Raw genomic sequence first — 22,098 nt, 5'->3', positions numbered from 1 at the left:
AATATATAGAGGTAAAATATAGATTCTGCCATATATATATATATTGTAATTTTTTGGCTTGTGCGCCCCCAACCCCCGCTACCTAAATCCGCCCCTGATTATTTTACACAGGGACCAACTCTTATGAATTAAAAGGTCAGTATCCGATGCTCAAATTCTTGGCACAGTTACACTTCTTCTTATAACAATTCCGTCTTTCAAAAAAAATCATCCCCTCAGTTTTCTTGTTAAAGTTCTGACCAAAATCAAGAATTGTAAATGCAAAGAGTGGCAGGTGAATTTAATTACCATCTCATTCAATGCTCTCAACTACACTTAAGTTATGCAATTCAATGCTTTGCAGCTAACTTGGTCCCATCTCTTTGTGGTAATTTCTATAGCTTTTCTATATCTACAGTGTGTGTGTGTGTGTGTGTGTGTGTTTCTAAGTAGTTTTGACAGCTTCACCATTCTTTTTCTTTCATCTTGTTCTGAACATTGTTCTCTGCATTCAATTTCTTCAGATCAGTAATTTAGTATTGTCCAATTTATTTATTTATTTTAAAAAACCCATTAAAAATCATTCATCCTGCCTTCATTCTCATTTATTCTTTCTGTAGCCCATTCATCATAATCTTTTGTCCAGTCCCATTCATTTGTTTTTTTGTTGCTTTGTTAAGTCATACTAAAATAATTTTTCTTTTTCTTTTTTTGCTTGAGTTTATTAAATATGTATGTACATGCCTGAGTTTTGTAGTGTATTCAAGAATGTAATGTGAGATATCAGAGTCTTTTCTAGTTGGTTTCTAACAAAAGTGAAAAAACAATGAATGGTATAGTGATAGATGAAAATCAGAGAAGAGTTGGTAAGAAAGAAAATGGCAGTTCTTGGAAATGTGCATATGGTTATGCCCAACATAGGCGTTGCAAAAGGTTCATTTTTTAGCCTTAGCTTACTCTTATTTTCCTCTAATCGTGCGATTTTTGTCTGGTTTTTGATGTTCCTTGGCTTATTAAATGGTTAATTATGATTTAGATATAGCAATGACTAAGGAGATATGAAATTTTGATGGACCAAATCTTTTTTGTTCAAAAACTTGGATTTCGAAATCTTCTGAATGTCGTTCAGTTCTTGGATGTCAAAATTAGAGCAAAAAATACTTGTCTTCCTCTTCAACTTATTGAATTAATCAGTAATGTCTAATTGGATGGTTAACTTTAACTTGAGTGTGAATGCATTTGAATATTTTGACTTGGCTTTATATGGTTGTACATTTATGTTGCAAGAAGAGGATGCTTTTTTGGCATATGAAGGAGAAAAAAGAAGAATCATTTAAAGAGTAGTTTATCAGTAAATCCTCTGAAATAAACACAGAGTAGTTTATCAGTAAATCTTCTGAAATAAACACAAAATCATGTTATTACCACTTCATGTTAGCAACTTGTACGAACCTTTACAAGATAAAAATGGCTACAGATGTTTGCTTGTTATGTTTAAGTTAATCCTTATTGTTTCTTTTCCTTGGATTCACATCCATGGTGAAAAATGACTAGAGCTGTGTCTAGATATTGCTGACCAAGAACATGAACTAACACAAAGGCGGAAGTTTACAAAAACTACAGTTGCTCAAATTAGGATGAGATTAATTTGATTAAGTAGGGAATCTTGTGTCAATTCATTCTTTAATTGCTAATTTAAATGTGCATGAATTAAAATTGAGTTGTGTCTTTGGCCTTCTAAGTTGGTTATGCTTTTGTCTCAGTGCTTCCGACAAAAATGTTGCTGTATCGAAAGGCGGAGACAGACAACCCGTAAGAAAAGAGTTGAATGAACCGCCTGTAAGAGCTTCATATTTTCTTCTATTGTATATGCGAAATTTGAGGATGTTTAATAATTTGGGCTTGCATTATTTAGAGGAATGATGAAGTTTGATTAGATAAGTAAATGACATGAGCAGATATAATCTTGAATATGCAGGTTTTGCTACCTTCAACGAGGAGTTGTAAAGCAAGTCCATTACATGAATTCTCCAAAATTATTAGCAGAGAGGCAGTTCCAGACCACAGAGTCTCCTTGGAAAAAGATGTAAATTTTATTCACTTAATGTCTATGAAGTCAATTCCATATCACATTTTTTTTACCAAAAAAAGGAAAAAATTACCTATGCAACTTGTCGAACTTGCTGCTACTTAAACTGCAAGCAATTCGAGATACCTTGAGGCTTGTCAAGCTAGTTGGTGTAAAGCTTAAATTGATTCTAGTTCTATGCTGTTGGTATTGATAGAATTTTTATTATTGTTAAAGCTAGGTACGGAATGTACTTGTTCTCCAATCTTTGTCCACTAGGAAGTAGAGAAAATTTTACTTATTAAACATACAATATTAGAAAATTTGAGGTTTCATGTTTTTCATTATCCATCTCTAAAAGTTTACTAACTCATTAATATAAGCAGGATCTCAGTAAAACTCCAATCTTGAAATTTAGGATAAAATGAAAATGAACCTTGTTTTCCATGTCTGAAAATTCATTTGGACATCTATAAATGGAAATGAGGCCAATATTCCATGGGCATACAGATTTCAGAGTACTTCAATATCATCGTGTTTCTCCTACTATAAACCGTAGGTAGAGCTAATTTCTTACCTCGTTAGTTGGAACGGAAGACATCTTAGTTTCATTTGGAAGTCAAAAGTAACTTCTCAGAAACTCTACCATGATCTGAATTTATGATTCTCTTTCACATAACCAATATGCGCAGATCGAGCAATTACAAATGCGTTTGCAGCAAGAAAAGTCGATGCGTATGGTGCTTGAGAGGGCAATGGGACGAGCTTCTAGCACTCTATCTCCTGGACATAGGCATTTTGCTGCTCAGGTACCTGACCTTTGACAACTAACCTTTTCTACTTTCTTTATCGCTTTAGTCCTTTGAGTTGTTTTGGTAAAATATAGGAAATGGAGCATCAGATAATGGTTTTTTACTCCTGCAATCTGCTAATTCGAATGGTTGATTACCATGTCTTCTAGTAACTCTATACAGTTCTGAAGATTGTCCTTGACTTGAGTTTTCCCATTATAGTTCTGGATGTAGTTCATACATATATTCTTTGTCTATAAGGTTGACAACATCAAATATTTGATGTTCTCTTCTCATTTTCAACTCCCAGCCTTGGCTCTGCTTAACTTAGTTAAGGTTAATATTGGTTTTCTTCTCATTTCAGACAAAAGAGTTGATAGCTGAGATTGAATTACTTGAAGAAGAGGTTGCAAACCGTGAGCAGCACGTCCTTTCTCTGTACAGGAGCATTTTTGAAGAATGCATTAGCCGGCCTTCTTCTGAGCAAAGTTCGGTCATGACTTCTCCAGCACATAGTAAAGCTGAGTCTAGAAAACACCCAAGTATAATATCAAGTGCCTTTTGCTCATCCAAAAAGTTTCCTTTGCGGACATTCCAAGCTCTTGCTGCCATAAATGAATTGGGAAAAAGGAACTTGTCGCAGTCAAAATCAAGACATGCTTCATTTTATAATAGTAAAGTTAATGCACACATTAAGAAAAGTTGTTCAGCCCATGCTAAGGTAAGGTTCCAACCCTAAGAGTAAAAAAAATCCTATGAATATGAAAAGTTCTGCTAACGTGGCCACACCTTAACACCTTGCTGTAGTTGGTCGGTCTCTTGCTTAAGCCCCTCATCCAGTCAGGATCCATATGGCGAAAAACATGAATCCTAGAATTCTTGTTTTTTCTGCTAGGAAAATGAAAAATTTAAAAGGACAAACCACTTTGACTTTTGTTTATTTGCTTCTGATATCTTGCTACTATTAGCTTTTGTTTACCTGTATGAAGCACACCTAAAGTTGAATACGTGGAGTATAATTTAAGCATGTCACTTTACGCCATGCATGCATTTATATCCAATTTAAAATTTTGTGTTGGTTCTTAAATATTGAAACCTAAAATTATGCACATGGAGAAAGTTGGAACTAAAGGTGAAGCTAAATATCATAAGGAATTCAATATTTGAGCAGTTGTAACTAACTTAATACATCTCCAGGTTCAAAATATTTTACTTATTTTTTGGTTTGGGCTGTACTTGTAATTCAGACTCTGGCATGCTACAAACTTGAGTTCCCCACTCATACTCAGTGCCCACAGTACAATATCAAATGGAATTCTATATCTATATTTTTTTGTAATTTTCTTTGACATTTCTCTAAATAGCTTATCCAACATTATGCAATGCTTTTATCCTCTAGTGTTCTATTACATTCTTGTGGTGTGCTCTGTGCTGAATCTGCCCATTGCTTTACTAACAAACAAGCTGTTCAATTGGCCCTTTATCATTCTCTGCTGAAAGGGGATCCAAATTACTCACTATGAAAAATTCAATCCCAATTATGTCAAAGAAAGACCCTTTTACTTGTAGAGCTTTCATTATTTGTTTCCTCTAATTCATGGGGGATATCTCTTTCCACATGATCGACTCATATTATTTTCTATCAATTGTTGCAGGAGCAAACATCAATGGAGAAAGCTCCTCTGTCCCGAAGTCTTAAAGACCATCTTTACCAGTGCCCCAGTAAGTTGTCTGAGGAAATGGTTAGGTGCATGGCTGCAGTATACTGTTGGCTCCGTAGTACAGATCAATTGACAAGTACTGAAGAAAAGCGATCACCGTTGTCATCAAGGTCATCCACTAATGTGATAATTCCAAAGCATGATATTAAAGAGGACAGAGATTGGTTTTGCAAATCCACTATTGAAATATCTTGGATAGCAACAGACAAGAATAAATTCTCTCGTGCATCTTACGCCATCAGCAACTACAGGTGCATTTCCTTGATGAGTCCGAAACTTTTCTAATGCTTTTTTGGACAAAAAACACGTTTCTACTACTAAAAAAAAAGTTACATAACTACCTAAAACGCAATACTATACTGCGAATTACTTTAACGGAAATTTAGCCGTTAAAGTAATTCGCAGTATAGTACTGCGTATTACTAAAAAATTATTTTTTTTAAAGGAATTCGCAGTACAATACTGCGCATTACTTAAATTGGGCCCCAGCTTATTTTATTAAAGCAATTCGCAGTACTATACTGCGTTTAAGTAATTTGCAGTATAGTACTGCGAATTGGCTTTAATAAAAATAAAGCCCTTCTTCTTCCCCTAGACAACGACAGAGTCCCCCCCCCCCCCCCCCCCCCCCCCCCCGCAATTAAAAAAACGAGCACTGTTCTGGTCCCCCAACCCCCGTCAAAATTAAAAAAAAAAAATTTTGGGCCCCACCCGTCACCCAGAAAGCAAAGAGTATAGGTCCCGCACACAAGAGAAGCTTTGGATTCGTTCATTCGGGTGCAAAAATTCGATTTCAATCAAATTCAAAAAACTTAAATCGAGGTATTTTCGATTTTGTTTATGTTGAAAACTCGTATAGTACATGCATATTTGTATTGTTGAATAGGTTTCCATGTTAATTTGTGTTATGTTTGTGTTTAAATTTGTATCTTATTTATACCCGGATTGATTTATTAGCTTTGAGACAAAAAATTGTTAAAATTTGATAAATAATTTGTATTGTTAATGTTATGTTTTTATTTGGTTAAATAATAAATAAATATTATTTATTTAGTTTGTTGTTCATATTTGTATGTTATGTTTGTTGTTTTTATATGTAATAGTGACCTTTTAACGTAGTAAAATAAAGAGCCTTTTAGCGTAGTAAAATATAGAGTAGTGTAGTAAAATATAGAGCATTTTAGCGTAGTAAAATATAGAGCTTTTTAGCTTAGTAAAATATAGAGCCTTTTAGCGTAGAGTCTCTGTAGTTACCGGGCGTCAAATATCGAGCCTGGAACCCATACATAATTATTCAGTCCAATTCAATAATTTTTAATTTAATTCTTTAAATAAACAATATTCCATCGGTAACTAAAATTCACACGCATAATAATTAACGATAACTTGGTGCGACCGGGCCTCAAATATCGAGCCTGGAACCCATACATAATTATTCAGTCCAATTCAAGAATTTTTAATTTAATTTATTAAACTAACAAATTTCTAAAAAATATTGAAAATGACACACATAATAATTAAGTATAGCTTGGTGCTACCGGGCCTCAAATATCGAGCCTGGAAGCCATACATAATTATTAAGTCCAATTCAAGAATTTTTAATTTAATTTATTAAATTAACAAATTTCTAAAAAATGTTGAAAATGACACACATAATAATTAAGTATTGCTTGTTGCTACCGGGCTTCAAATATCGAGCCTGGAAGCCATACATAATTATTAAGTCCAATTCAAGAATTTTTAATTTAATTTATTAAACTAACAAATTTCTAAAAAATGTTGAAATTGGCACACATAATAATTAAGTATAGCTTGGTGCTACCGGGCCTCAAATATCGAGCCTGGAAGCCATAGATAATTACTCAGTCCAATATTAAAAATGATTCTTTAATTTATTAAGCTAACACACACAATTAATTTTGTTTAAATTATAGTAGACGACATGGCCTTTCCTCCGCCTGCGCATCCTGGACCTGCCGAGGATCAGCTATTAGTGTTGCAGGGCGACCATAGGTCCTCCTTTGTATGGGAGGGACAGCTATCGGAGCAGGCTCTCCGCCCCAGGAGACCTGACGATTTGTGGGAGTTCATCGTGGAGCATCCTTTCCATGCCCGCGTAGTCGCGCGCCTACAGACTACGGGCTTCTATACGATTTTTGAGCTTGGACGGATGCAGCTTGATTGGTCTCTTATCACGGCCTTGGTAGAGCGGTGGCGACCGGAGACGCACACTTTTCACTTGCCCACTGGAGAGGCCACCATCACGCTGGAGGATGTTCAGGTTTTGTACGGGCTGCGCGTAGATGGACAGGCCGTGGCACTGCCCCAGTACATTAGATCCATGGCGCGTGCACAGTTTTGGATATGATGGGGCAGTTTACTGGTTATAGACCTCAGGGTGACGCTGGGGGCAGTCGCGTTGCTTTGTCAGCCATCAGAGATCATATGGCGTTTTTGCACCCAGACATTACCGGCGAGACGGAGGATCTCCATATTGAGAGGTACACACGGTTGGCGCTGCTCCTGCTTTTCGGGTATGTCTTGTTCCCGAACACTTCGGGGAGTAAAGTATGCGCTTTCTCCATCATCTTCAGCGGCTGGATGATTTACCACAGTACAACTGGGGTGTTGCTGTTCTCGCATACCTGTATAGGAGCATGTGCAGGGCGAGCATGGGCCCAGCGGTGGACATATGTGGTTTTCTGCCCCTCCTACAGGTGACAACATTTTCGAATACATCATTACTCCGAATTCTATATGGTCGAAATGGCTCATAAATTTTACATCAACCTTTTATCTTATGTTTGGGCCTGGCAGCGGATCATGCCGTTGCAGCCACCTCTACCACCACTTGCGCCCGGTGAGGCTTATCCGTTTCTCCCTCTAGCTTCTAGGTGGATTCTCCGGCGTGGGAACTACCGAGGGAGCGATGCTCATCATAATCTCCCCCTTGTCAGGGATGTGTTAGATATGCTGGTGGACGGACAGGTAAATATGTACCTACACTTGCTTGTTTTAAATTGAGTTGTGTTGCGCATACTCACTTTTATGTTATTATTTGGTAGTTCATCTGGACGCCATACAGCGACGAGTTGCTAGCTCAGCTGCCCGATATTTGCTCAGTCGACCGACTGCTTTGGAGCACCTCCGTCCCGATGATCTTCTTCGATATGGTTGAGTATCATGCCACAGAGTGTGTGCTTCGCCAGTTTCACCGTCCCCAGCCTATATCGGGGGAGCCTGGATGGGTGGCTACACACTATCAGCGGGACGACCGTGCCAGGGTGGACGATATATATATGGGATGGCTAGAGCAGCAGGTCCATATTTGGGAGGAGCGAGGTCACCGTATTCCGCCACCACCTACATTTACCTAGGAGGCCACTATTCATCTGTTTACGTCATGGTACTGCCGTCACACCCGACTGATGATCGGGAACCCCATTCATGTACTTGGCGATCGCTATAGACCATGTGAAACAAGTAGTAATCTTAGCATGTGAAAAAGTATATTTGTATTGTACGTGTTGAGGCAAAAAACATTTTCTCACCGTGGTCTCGTCGGCCGCCTGAGTATATGCATCCGTGGTGTCCTCATCAAAGCATGTAGTGGCCTCAAAGATGGGCTGGGACAAAACCTTCATAAGAAAGTTAAAAATTAATTAATGTCAGCTCATTAAGGAAAAGAAAACAAATTGAAATTTTAAAGTAATACAAACATACCTGCGCTTGTGGTAGATCCGCATCAACCGCCGGGGATGAGGCATAACTCAACCTGCGCCCGCCATCCACGTCCCGGGTGGGCCGATCTTCAGCTACGGTAGATGGGCATGCAAAGTACTGGTCTACATCCCCGTCGAATGTACCCATGATTGACAATGCTCCTAACGGGGTGACCTGCGATGCTGGCAGAGATAGCTGAAGGCTGTACGACGGCATGCTGCTGGAAGGCTCATCTACCTGAGGTCCATAACCCGGCTGATCATCTCCAAGAGCCTCATCTCCAAAATCTCCATCATGTCCCTCAACAGGTGGGCCAACAGGTGCCTCACAGCCCCCTTGCTGGGACCACCTTCTCGCCGTCCCCCACGACCCTCGCGACCCTGTGGGGCACCCCTCCCTCGTGCCTCCCTCGTGCCCTACCCCTGCCTCGTGGAGCACCCCTACCCCGATGGTAGTCCTCTGGCGCCGCATACTAAGCCTCGTGGTCCAACCTCGCAGCATCTCTCGCTTGAAACAGGGTCGGACGAGCCACCTGTGCCACCCGCTGGCCATAGTCAACGAGTGCAGCATTGTCGGCATGCTGCTGCATCTCCTGTCCCAACTGGTAGAGGCGATGATGCCCAATAGCCTGTGAAACATTTAAAATATTAATTAAATAATGCTATATCACAATTATAAGATATTAATAAGCCACAAAAACATACCAGTGCCTCGTGCCTCCCGGCGTATGGTCTGTAGCGATCGCCAAGTACATGAATGGGGTTCCCGATCATCAGTCGGGTGTGACGGCGGTACCATGACGTATACAGATGAATAGTGGCCTCCTAGGTAAATGTAGGTGGCAGCGGAATACGGTGACCTCGCTCCTCCCAAATATGGACCTGCTGCTCTAGCCATCCCATATATATATCGTCCACCCTGGCACGGTCGTCCCGCTGATAGTGTGTAGCCACCCATCCAGGCTCCCCCGATATAGGCTGGGGACGGTGAAACTGGCGAAGCACACACTCTGTGGCATGATACTCAACCATATCGAAGAAGATCATCGGGACGGAGGTGCTCCAAAGCAGTCGGTCGACTAAGCAAATATCGGGCAGCTGAGCTAGCAACTCGTCGCTGTATGGCGTCCAGATGAACTATCAAATAATAACATAAAAGTGAGTATGCGCAACACAACTCAATTTAAAACAAGCAAGTGTAGGTACATATTTACCTGTCCGTCCACCAGCATATCTAACACATCCCTGACAAGGGGGAGATTATGATGAGCATCGCTCCCTCGGTAGTTCCCACGCCGGAGAATCCACCTAGAAGCTAGAGGGAGAAATGGATAAGCCTCACCGGGCGCAAGTGGTGGTAGAGGTGGCTGCAACGGCATGATCCGCTGCCAGGCCCAAACCTAAGATAAAAGGTTGATGTAAAATTATGAGTCATTTCGACCATATAGAATTCAGAGTAATGAACAGAGTATTCAAAAATGTTGTCACCTGTAGGAGGGGCAGAAAACCACATATGTCCACCGCTGGGCCCATGCTCGCCCGACACATGCTCCTATACAGGTATGCGAGAACAGTAGCACCCCAGCTGTACTGAGGTAAATCATCCAGCCGCTGAAGATGATGGAGATAGCGCATACTCACAGTACTCCCCGAAGTGTTCGTGAACAAGACACACCCGAAAAGCAGGAGCAACGCCAACCGCGTATACCTCTCAATGTGGAGATTCTCCGTCTCGCCGGTAATGTCAGGGTGCAAAAAAGCCATATGATCTCTAATGGCTGACCAGCGCCACCCTGAGGTCTATAACCAGTAAACTGCCCCATCATATCCAAAAACTGGGCACGCGTCATGGATCTAATGTACTGGGGCAGTGCCACGGCCCGTCCATCTACGCGTAGCCCGTATAAAACCTGAACATCCTCCAGCGTGATGGTGGCCTCTCCAGTGGGCAAGTGAAAAGTGTGTGTCTCCGATCGCCACCGCTCTACCAATGCCGTGATAAGAGACCAATCAAGCTGCATCCGCCCAAGCTCAAAAATAGTATAGAAGCCCGTAGACTGTAAGCGCGCGACTACGCGGGCATGGAAAGGATGTTCCACGATGAACTCCCACAAATCATCAGGTCTCCTGGGGCAGAGAGCCTGCTCCGATAGCTGTCCCTCCCATACATAGGAGGACATATGGTCGCCCTGCAACACTAACAGCTGATCCTCGGCAGGTCCAGGATGCGCAGGCGAAGGAAAGGTCATGTCGTCTACTATAATTTAAACAAAATTAATTGTGTGTGTTAGTTTAATAAATTGAATAATTATTTTAATATTGGACTTGAGTAATTATATATGGGTTCGAGGCTCGATATTTGAGGCCCGGTAGCACCAAGCTATCCTTAATTATTATGTGTGTCATTTTTAACATTTTTTAGAAATTTGTTTGTTTAATAAATTAAATTAATTTTTTTTTGAATTGGACTTAATAATTATGTATGCCCTTCCAGGCTCGATATTTGAGGCCCGGTAGCACCAAGCTATACTTAATTATTATGTGTGTCATTTTCAATATTTTTTAGAAATTTGTTAGTTTAATTAATTAAATTAAAAATTCTTGAATTGGACTTAATAATTATGAATGGCTTCCAGGCTCGATATTTGAGGCCAGGTAGCACCAAGCTATACTTAATTATTATGTGTGTCATTCAAAACGTTTTAGAAATGTATTTATTTTAATAAATTAAATTAAAAATTCTTGAATTGGACTTAATAATTATGTATGGCCTTCCAAGCTCGATATTTGAGGCCCGGTAGCACCAAGCTATACTTAATTATTATGTGTGTCATTTTCAATATTTTTTAGAAATTTGTTAGTTTAATTAATTAAATTAAAAATTCTTGAATTGGACTTAACAATTATGAATGGCTTCCAGGCTCGATATTTGAGGCCCGGTAGCACCAAACTATACTTAATTATTATGTGTGTTACTTCAAAATGTTTTAGAAATGTATTTGTTTAATAAATTAAATTAATAATTCTTGAATTGGACTTAATAATTATGTATGGCCTTCCAAGCTCGATATTTGAGGGCCGGTCGCACCAAGTTATCCTTAATTATTATGCGTGTGAATTTTAATTACCGATGGAATTTTGTTAGATTAAAGAATTAAATTAAAAATTATTGAATTGGACTGAATAATTATGTATGGGTTCCCAGGCTCGATAATTGACCCCCGGTAGCACCAACTTATCCTTAATTATTATGCGTGTCAATTTCAGCATTTTTACAATTTTGTTAATTTAATAAATTAAATAATTAATCATTGAATTGAACTGAGTAATTATCTATGAGTTCCGGGCTCGATATTTGAGTTATTTGACAACATATATTAATTTTTTACTTTTGTAAGTTTATTTTATAAATTAAATAATTAATTTTGTAAAGTGTTATTGGATAGAGTTTGCAGTTACTACATACTTAAGGCTTTATATTTTACTAAGCTAAAAGGCTCTATATTTTACTACGCTACAAGGCTCTATATTTACTACACTAAAAGGCTCTTTATCTTACTACGCTAAAAGGTCACTATTACATATAAAAATAACAAACATAACATACAAATATGAACAACAAACTAAATAAATAATATTTATTTATTATTTAACCAAATAAAAACATAACATTAACAATACAAATGTCACGACCCAATTCCCGAACCGGTCGTGATGGTGCCTCTCGTGAAGACAAGGCCGGCCAGAACAAACGAAACACCTCCTATAAACAATTAATTAACATAAACAGAACTAAAACATGTTTAAGATAGCCATAATTACGGAAACAGCGATAATAACAAGGAAAACCATCCCTACACAACCCAAACCGGGGTGTCACAAGTCACGAGCATCTATCAGAGTATAATTACAACTACAAGGCCTAAAATATACAAAAGAGAACTGATAAACATAAGGAAGAAATGCGGTGCTGCGAACGGTAGCAGTCACCTCGCTAAACTCCGATAAACTTAGCCTCCGATCAACTCAAACCCGCTACCGGATGAACAAATACCTGCATCTACACACGAGGTGCAGGGAGTAAAGTGAGTACTCCAACTCAATGAGTAATAACAATAAATAATGGCTGAAAGCATGAAAACACATAAATGCACAAGGCAATTCTATATCAGGCAGTAAATTACTTAAAGCAGTAAAACCGTAAAGAATCAAATGAAATCTCCTTTTAAAAACAGGTAAATCAGGTAAAACAACAAGTAAATAGTGAGTAGTAATCTGCCCCTCGGGCCCAGTATCAATCGCTCAGAACAGTATCAGCCCCTCGGGCTCAGTATCAATCACTCAGCACAGTATCAGCCCCTCGGGCTCACTCTCAGATCATATGGGTACCTGCGCTCACTGTGGTTGTGCAGACTCCGGAGGGGCCCCTTACGGCCCAAGCGCTATATCAACATAAGGCCTGAAAGCCTTCTCACATCACACATAAGGCCTGAAAGCCTCCTCACATCACACTCGAGGCCTGAAAGCCTCCTCACATCACACTCGAGGCCTGAAAGCCTCCTCACATCATGGCCCTCGGCCTCACTCAGTCCAGAAAACATCATAAGCCCCTCAGGCATCAATAAAATAGTAGTGCTCAGCCCAAACAACAGTGGAAATATCATTTAAGTCTCAAAGTTNCCCTACCCTGGGGGTGGAGAGGTTGTTTCCTATAGATCCTCGGCTTAGGAAGATGAAAAGAACACTAGAAACAAGCAATAACAACAAGCAGTACAACGGCAGAAAAATAGATGAAAGAAAGCAATAACAACAAGCAGTACAACGGCAAGATACTACGAAATCGTAGTGGAAGATAGTAAGAAAACAACATGTAATACTAGCAACCTAAGGCAAGACACCAGCAGACTAGCCCTACTAACCCGGTGCGGAATAGAACAACGCTCGAATACCTACTAGCCCTCAACCCTAATTCTCAACCTCCACACCTTTCTATCAAGGGTCATGTCCTCGTAAGCCGAAGTCGTGCCATGTCCTGCCTAATTACCTCTCCCCAATACGTCTTAGGCCGTCCTTTACCTCTTCTCATACCCGCCAAAGCCAACCACTCACACATCCTTTCAGGGCATTTAGGCTTCTCCTTTGCACATGCCCGAACCATCTAAGTCTCGCTTCCCGCATCTTATCCTACATTGGGGTCACGCCATCCTTCAGAATTATGTTATGCTCCAAATTGTAGCCCGGAAAAGAGACTTCGGGTTAACCTTTAGTGCTCTTTTTTCTTCTAGACGTGTAACAACTATTAGTCAGGTCACTAGCATCCATTGCATTTCTAGACTAACTATGCAGAAGACCAAATAAGCACTCTCGAGAAAGCCAATCACTGTTATAGTTAAGCATTTATTCCCTCCTTAAAGAAAGGAAACGAGAATGAATGAGAGGCTGTAACCATAATTACGGGCTAATTCTGTATTTGGATCATTTGCCTAACGTAGTTATCCGAGGATACCTGGAAAAGCTCCAGAAATTCTTCATTTTCTCACTAACCAGTAGCATTATGTTTAATCTGGGTCTTTTTGTAAAGCATCATCTCTTTTAGATACTAAGGAGTTCTGACCTACTGGATAAGCTTTTATGATATTACAATTTTTCTTTGATCGGTTAAGATACTACTGTTTTGAAGACGGCCCGATATAGAAGAATTACTAAGTGTCTAAGTGGAATTACTATATCCTAAATAGACCTTGCATCTTTTTGTAATGCCTTTAGAACTTTTCTATTGCTTAAAGGTGAAAGATACTAAGTCAGAGGAGATCTTGTTGCATCAACTATTCTATAATCGACAAAAATGATATAGATGGAAGATACATTTTCATAGTTTGCTAAGGGGCTCAGGCTTTTCGTATCATCTTTCTGTATTTGGTGCAATGCATGCTATATATGCTGGTTTATCTCTCTATTGCAAAGACGCCTATAAAGCAACAAAAGAAAAAAACAGATGACATGATAATCTCCACTCTGATATGTATCTTTGTTTCAAACTTTCAGAGTTTTGGTGGAGCAATTGGAAAGAACAAATATCAGTCAGATGGGAACCAATGCCAAGATGGCATTCTGGATCAACTTGTACAATTCCTTAGTCATGCATGTAAAGATGGCTCTTGCTTGTACTGTTTCCTTTTGGATTCATTTATTATGTTTCTTTACATCTTCTTCTTTGTCTTATCTAGGCATATCTGGCATATGGAATACCACAGAACTCTCTTAGGAGGTTGGCATTGTTTCACAAGGTAGTCTAATCTAATTTTTGTTTACTATGTGTCATTCTCCTTTTATTCTTTTTGTTTATTATGGATTGCAAGTATTTATATATGCATACAGATTGGTATCGGAGTTGTGGTCCTTTTCTTTTCTCTTTAAATTCTTTTCTCTGTTATCCTTCGTTCTAATTATTTATTAGGATGGGAATGCATCGAAACACTGTCTGATTGCTGATTCATCTACTTGGCTTATTTATCATACATGTATCTTTGAGTATTTGATTCAACATTTGCTTCTCTGTTTAGTGCAGGCTGCTTACAATGTTGGTGGCCAGATCATAAGTGCCAATGCCATTGAACAGTCGATTTTTGGTCTGCGTACGCATCGGATTGGACGGGTATTCACTATTTCTAATTTAGAATGGCTAAAAGCTCCATTTGAGGAATAACAGTATAACATCATTAGAAACTTATTTTGGATCCTGCCTCTGTTGCTCATTATACATAAAGATAATTGAGCAAAAAGATGCTCTGTGCTGTTTTCTTGCTCTGACCATATCATAAGTTGCTAGTTTTCTGTTCTCAGCCTTATGCAATAACTACTTGTTGTTGTTATTTTAGCCTTATGCAATAAGTGCAATTGTTTCTCAATTTACAGTAGTCTGGTATGTTATTATCTTCCAACATGCACTTTCTCAAAGAGAGGAGAAAAAATTAGGGCTTCAGCAGTTGTGGCTGATTTAAATGCCAAAAGAAAATAAGAAAATGATTAAAGTCCTGTCGAAATATACACTAGCTACAAAAAAGCCTAGTAAATCCACAGTTATTACTTCAACAACACTTGATGATTTTTCTTTCTTAACTCCAATTACAGTGGTTGGAGACCATTCTGTCAACTGCTTTACGGAAAAGATCGGGAGACATCAGCTCAAAATTCGCCCTTCAAGAGTTCCAGCCCCTTGTTCTCTTTGCTCTGTGCACTGGCGCTTTTTCCGATCCCATGGTACGTAGTTATGTTTTCTCATTTCATTGATTTTTCATTTTTCTTGTATATTCCCTGTGGACCGGAGCTTCTTCTGATCTCTTGGTAATTAAGTAGTTACATTTTCTCCTTATATTGGTAAACCAACAATTATCGCTTTCTTAAGGCCTTCTTGATATATTTGAAGCAAAACGGAGTAATAAGTGAAGCCTTATGAATACGCATTGGTTCTAAAGCAGAATGTATTTCCTTATATATTACCTGAGAATATTGAACGTCGCTATCATCAAATACTATTCTGGATGATATGACCATCGATTGATCTTATGACGAGTGAAATATAGTTAAGACAATGACCTAAAGTTTCCACTCAAGGCTTAGCATATTATAATTAGTTTCTTTGCTCAATGTTGCATTTTCTTCTTATCTCTAATAAAGAATACCTGATGCATATCAGTTGCTTTACCTTAGTTCCTCCTCCACTTCTATTTTACATGCTAGAGACATACCGACTTGTTTAATTTTGTAGCTCTCGTAAGGGACCAGTTTTTTCTAGTTAGAAAGCCAAACATCTAACACTTTCTCCGGTTCTTTCTTCTTTTCTAGCTGAAAGTGTACACATCCGTAAATATTGTGGAGGAATTGGAAGCAGCAAAGAGAGAGTTTCTACAGGCTAATATTGTTGTAAACAAGTCAAAAAGAGTATTCTTACCTAAGGTTCTCGAAAGATATGCGAAGGAAGCAAGTATTCCAGCGGATGATCTTCTTAACTGGGTTATGGAAAACGTTGAAAAGAAGCTTCGCGATTCCATACATAAATGTGTTGAAGGAAGAACCAATAAAAAGTCGTCTCAGATAATTGAATGGCTACCTTACTCTTCAAGATTCCAATATGTAATTTCAAAAGATTTTACAGAGAAGCCTTGGTGGGCATAGAAGTGTTGAATAATGTAGAGAAAGTCTTGAGTTGATCTTTCTAATGCACATAACTAATGCTTAAGCCTTGGTTCATTCCTTCAGTTTGTAGGATTCTGATTTGATCTGGAACTAAGTGATTGTACATTGACTTCAATTCATTTACAGGTTTGTGAGCACGTGATTTTTGCGTCGCTTGAATTATTCCTATACGATTCTTAGAATTAGGATTTTTCTTTTATTATTTGAGTTTTAGGGAATTAATTGCATGATTTTTTGTTTGTTTGCATTTTGTGTGCATTTTTTTAGTTGTAAACTACCCGCTTCAAATCCAGCCCAAATCCCTAACCAACCCGGTCCAGACCCCTCCCCAATAGAACGACGTCGTTTAGGATGAGTTTAATCTTGGCCGTCTATGTTTCTTGATCGGATGGTCAAGAAGCCCAGATCAAAACATATATAAATGTCCTAACGCTACCCTACCCCCTCAGACCCCCTACCCTATCGTCTCTCTCCCTCTAACCTTAGAGACTGTACGCCACCGCCTTCCGCCGTCCGCCGCCCACCAAAAATACACCATAGCCTCCTCTCCTCCTCCCCCCCCCCCCTTCCAAATCTGACCTCTATTTCCTTCAAATCCTCACCAAACTCCTCGAATCTTCAAGACCCTAGGCGCCGCTTCCGCCGTGCACGGTGGCGCCACCCCCAAACCCCACCAAATTCACGTCCCTCTTCCCAAACCCCTGGCTATCTTCTTTTGAATCATCCTGGATGTTCTCGAATCTCAAATCCAAGAAGGGCAGAACCCTAGAAGCTCGAAGGTGTCCGATTTCTTCCCAACCTTTTGAGTCCAGAGGTGATTTAAGTCACCAAAATGATGCTTCCCTTTGTTCTTGGCAAAGAACAAACGTCTAGCATCATTTTGGGACTTGAATCGAATTCCAGTCCCGTTCGACCTTGCATAGGTGAGTTGCTCTTATTAGTTTAAACATAGTTTTTCTTTGTTTCCGTCAATTCATTCATGCTTTTCTTCTTCTTTCTTTTTCTTTTCTGGCAGTAATCAGTACTTTATGTTTTGTAGTTTAGTTAGTTTAAATTTTGTGATTTCTCCTCTTTTCTGTTAGGTTAAGTTATGAATTAGTGCTATTTATTAATTTTTACTTGTTAAATTCATGTTTGATTGACGATTGCCTATAGTTTGATAATTTGAACTGATAGGGATTCATTTAGGATTAAGAAAAATAGATCTGATTAATCGTAGGTTTGTTTGGGTATTACTGTTTTCCTATAATATTTTACTTTGTTTTGAACTCCTTCAATTGATAGTTTACTGCTTTTTAGTGATACATTTAGTTGTAGGATTCACATTAATTAGATTTAAATCAGGTTCATTAGGTTATAGGATTATTAATTCAATTTTAAGGATTATTTGGTTATAGTTGAATGATTTGCAGATTTTTTGATCATGGTTTAGTTTAAAAGGTCTAGGCTAGTTTTGACATATGGTAGTAATTTCAGATTGAATAAAAGGGTAGTATAGGTAGTTTATATAAGGAATCCTGCAAATAACTGAATTGGAAACCCCTAGAACATTCTAGATGGGGTTCCAATTAGAATTTCAGGAACTTAATAGTCTAACTTGGGCAGCAAGCCAACAAATGGGGAACTAACGAGTTAAAACTTTGAAAATGATAGAGGGACTTAGGGGGCAAAGTATAATTTTGAAGGCAGCCCTAGTTTTGCCTATAAAAAGGCATGTCATTGCCTTATTGAACAAGTTTTTGAAATCTTAAAAATCCCACTAGTTTCTAGAAGCATTAGAGATTCAAAAAAACTCTGAGATTTCGAAATTCAAATTCAAAACCTACTGAAATCCAAAAACTCCTGAAAAACTACTGAAATTCAAAAAAAATGCACTGTTTCATCCAGTTTCAAAACAACTGAAGCTTACTTTGAAGTTCTGAAATCGATAGGAAGTTATCTATTGAAGGTCATTTTGGTTCATCAAATCTAGGTTTAAGTATGTCAAATTTTGGGTTGATTGAAGCCAATTTGGGAGATTTACTGCATCCTACTCTAATTTCCTAGGTTTTCAACTTGGAACTGCTGGTTTCCTGCTTAAATTGAGTGTTGTTATACTGCTGATACTACCTTCTCCCTACTTTGTTTCAATTCCAGGTACACATCCTGTATCTCTCAGGTTTTGGAATGAAATGAAGTGCTGCCTGTTCTTCTCATGTTGAATTTCATTATTGAATTGTAATTAGTTTCAGAACTCTATCATATCTTAGTGTGTAATTGACTAAGGACTGTTTAGAATTGGAATTTTATGACTGAAATTAGCTTATCAGCATTATGACTACTTGCATTGGAATATTCGTGTGTATTAGCTTATCATAGCTATTATGAATATTATGAATTATTTTCAGACTTGTATGAGTAGTATAAGTATGATACTAGCTGTGGTTTAATAAATTTAGTTTGGTTATTATGTCAATTTAAGGTCTGAGTTTAGATTAAGGTGCTGTTTGGACTGTAGGAAACTGTATTTCAGATTTATGAGTATACTATTAGCTATGATATGGACAATCTCTAGCTATTCGGTTAATTTGAAGTTCCAGCTGGAATGAAGTAATGGTTTTAAAAAAAAAAAAAAACAGGTTCAAAAATGAGTACGTACGCTAAATTTAACCAAGCATACCAAATGACGTCACATTTTCGTCCAAATTCCAGCATCTCGTTTTGGAGTCAAAGTGGCATTCCAGTATAGTAAATGAGTCTTAATCACGTTAGTTAATCACTGAATCCCTTAAATATTTGTAGGATTTCGACAGTTTAGAATTGGATTGCTAGTTATCAAACTTGAAATTTTCCTTTTTTATCCTAATCAACGAATCCAATTTTGAAGCAAGATCATAATATTGATTGGGCTCGCCTATAGGCCCAGGGCTGATAGTCTATGTCGATTGCTTTGGGCCTCAGCATCACTGATGCATGGCCTAGTTCCGGTCCTACCTATCTTCCCAATTGGGCTTGCGTTGAGGCCCAAGGCTGGTAGCAGTTCATAAGACGACTGATTTTGCTTTTCTTCTATTGGGCCAAACTCGAAACTCAATGCTGAGAGCTATAATCACAATTGTGGGTTTAATTTGGTAATGCAAGTCTTTTGGGCCTTCCAAGCTAAGTAGCAAATTTGAATTAAGGAGCCTCCAATAAATGGAGGTCTTCTTGTTTAAATTTGGACTTGGTCTTGAAGCCCGAATTTCATGAATGCTTTAAAAATTAGTTATGTTAATTATTAAGTTGCTTTAGAGACAATCGTTAATAGAAATAATAGTCTCTTTTAGGATGGCCTTTAAAATTGAAAACGAGGTTGCGCCGCACCGAAATAAAATCACAANAATGCTTTTAAAAGTAGTTTACTAATAATGTTAATTAATTAAATTGCTTAAGAGACAATCGTTAATAGATATAATAGTCTCTTTTAGGATGGCCTTTAAAATTGAAAACGAGGTGCGCCGCGCCAAGTAAAATCATAAACTGCGTGGCCCTCTTTAATTACTTCATTAAAATACTTAGAAATCGGGACATGCCATTTAGCGAATTTTCATGGTCTCCCGCAAAGTTAATAACACGTTAGCCACTTTAGGCGCGTTCTTTAATAAATTTACCTTCTTAAATTTGGGTGTGCATTTCATGTGACCCAAATCCAAATCCCAAAACGTTGAATAAAATGTGTCGAGGGTCCGGGTGCATTTCATGTGACGTGATCCAAAAATATGTTTTAAACGACGTTCAATTTCCTAAAATTAATTAAAAGCGGTAAATAATTTTAAAATTGCACTATAGGATGACATGTATGAAAATCAGATTTTTAGCCAATTATAATGGTTTAAGCGACCGTGCTAGAACCACGGGATCCGGGGGTGCCTAACACCTTCCCTCGGGTCAACAAAATTCCTTATTTAGAATTTCTGGTTCGCAGACTCCATTTGGGAAGTCGAAATTTCCTCGATTTGGGATTCAAGAAAAATCGGTGACTTGGGACACCAAATGCCAAACCTATCCCAAGTGGCGACTCTAAAAATCAAATAAATAATCCCATTTCGAATAATGTCACTTAAAATGAAAAAACTCCCTTATACACTATCTTTCGGGGTAGGTGTGTAAAAAAAGGAGGTGTGACAGCTCTGGCGACTCTGTTGGGGACACGAACCCAGAATTTCGGTTCAGGGTTCAAGAATTCGAGCTTAAATAAATTGTTATATTTGGCTTTATCTGATTTTCCTACATGTTTCATGTTAAATGTTCTAAATGCTTTACCGCTTTGATATTTGGTGAATTGTACATATAAACTATTACGAAACCCTTCTCTTTTTATCTTCGGGGATGTGCTCGCTGGTCGAGACTCCTTATTCTGTTAGTGTCATACCTTGAAATAAGAAAGAGGCTCGGATAAGTTACTAAGCCGGATGATCTTTCGGGTCCCCGGTACGTAGCCCCCTCCTCGACTCGAGTTGTCCGCTCGGGTACACAGTCTAGACCAAATACCCAGGTTTTGAACCTAGTATAACAAAGCCTCATGCCGGATCCCTAGTAGGAACGTTGTTTGCATGACGTGCATTTGACTTAGGGAACTCAACACAGGGGTTGGGTCCGTCTAGGACAGGTGACCTGAATCGAAAAGACCATCCTGATGCATCTTACGTGCTACTTGCACATTTATTTGCCTCGGACTTGCATGCTGACCGGCTTTCGAATGTTTGGGAAAAAAGAAAGAAAAAAGAAGAGGTAGAGAAACAGCGGTATGAGGGTTAAAGAGAGATAACTACTTATTTTGAAAAGTACCGATGCCGAATTTTTTGGAAAATAGACAAAAATAGAAAATATGTTTGTTTTCAAAAATAGTTTGTTTTATTTGCCAATAAAAAAAAAGGAAAAAAGGAGTCTTGTTTTCAAAAATAGTTTGTTTTATTTGCCCGAACTATGCCGGTTTGATTCTCACCGGATGTGAGATACGTAGGCAACCTTCATCGGGTCCAACCTCCCTTTTGCAAAATAGCCCAAAAATACCAAAATAAGTCGGGTGATGCCATTCTTGTTTTAAAATAAGCCGAATGTCCCCAAAAGGACGCCGGAAGGCTGTTTTTGCAAGAATAGCCACCTTGAGTCATTTTTTTAAAAACGGTTAGCAGGCACAACCTTAAAATCTCCCTCCCAGAAGTGCTGAAAGGCCGTATCTGCAAAACCGAGTCTTTGTTTTCTTAAATAAAAATTTTAAAAAATAGCCACTTTTTTTTCTTTAAGTCAAAATAAGTCATTAAATCACTTTAAATAGCCACTTTTTTTTAGGTCAAAATAAGTCATTAAATCACTTTAAATAAAATGTGCAGGATGAGTACAACTGACATTGAAACCTTCTCGGTCCTGAGTGAGATCCCTTTGAAGCTTCACATGTGGTGGAATGACCTAGGAAAGGGTAGCAGAGAAACGGTGGTAAAGGTTCTGGGCGGTCTTGTTGGGTTATTGAACATTAAGCCAAGGCTGGATATTATTGAAGCATTGATACCTTTTTGGGACCCAACTCGCAACGTGTTCCGGTTCTCGGACTTCGAGCTTACACCTACCTTAGAGGAGATGGCGGGATATGCGGGTCTGAACGG

The 22,098-nt window shown here is 38.6% G+C and overlaps 1 protein-coding gene across 2 annotated transcripts; it reads left to right on the top strand.

The window, feature by feature from the left end:
• The first annotated feature begins 427 nt into the window (after positions 1-427).
• LOC109244413 lies at positions 428-16,614 on the top strand. 2 transcript variants are annotated; one of them, XM_019411498.1, is made up of 11 exons: positions 428-912; positions 1,743-1,818; positions 1,958-2,065; positions 2,740-2,856; positions 3,203-3,559; positions 4,494-4,669; positions 14,327-14,426; positions 14,509-14,568; positions 14,850-14,936; positions 15,413-15,541; positions 16,127-16,614. In XM_019411498.1, the coding sequence occupies exons 1-11, from the start codon at positions 806-808 to the stop codon at positions 16,454-16,456; spliced, it is 1,647 nt and encodes a 548-aa protein (XP_019267043.1). In that variant the 5' UTR covers positions 428-805; the 3' UTR covers positions 16,457-16,614. The 2 variants fall into 2 exon arrangements, with proteins under 2 accessions (XP_019267043.1, XP_019267042.1); XM_019411497.1 differs by having other exon boundaries at positions 4,494-4,810.
• The last annotated feature ends 5,484 nt before the right edge of the window (positions 16,615-22,098 follow it).

Source organism: Nicotiana attenuata, unplaced genomic scaffold, assembly GCF_001879085.1.
Source record: "Nicotiana attenuata strain UT unplaced genomic scaffold, NIATTr2, whole genome shotgun sequence".
Taxonomy (NCBI): domain Eukaryota; kingdom Viridiplantae; phylum Streptophyta; class Magnoliopsida; order Solanales; family Solanaceae; genus Nicotiana; species Nicotiana attenuata.
The sequence above is the reverse complement of the archived record's forward strand: the minus strand, read 5'-3'. Positions and strand labels throughout refer to the sequence as shown.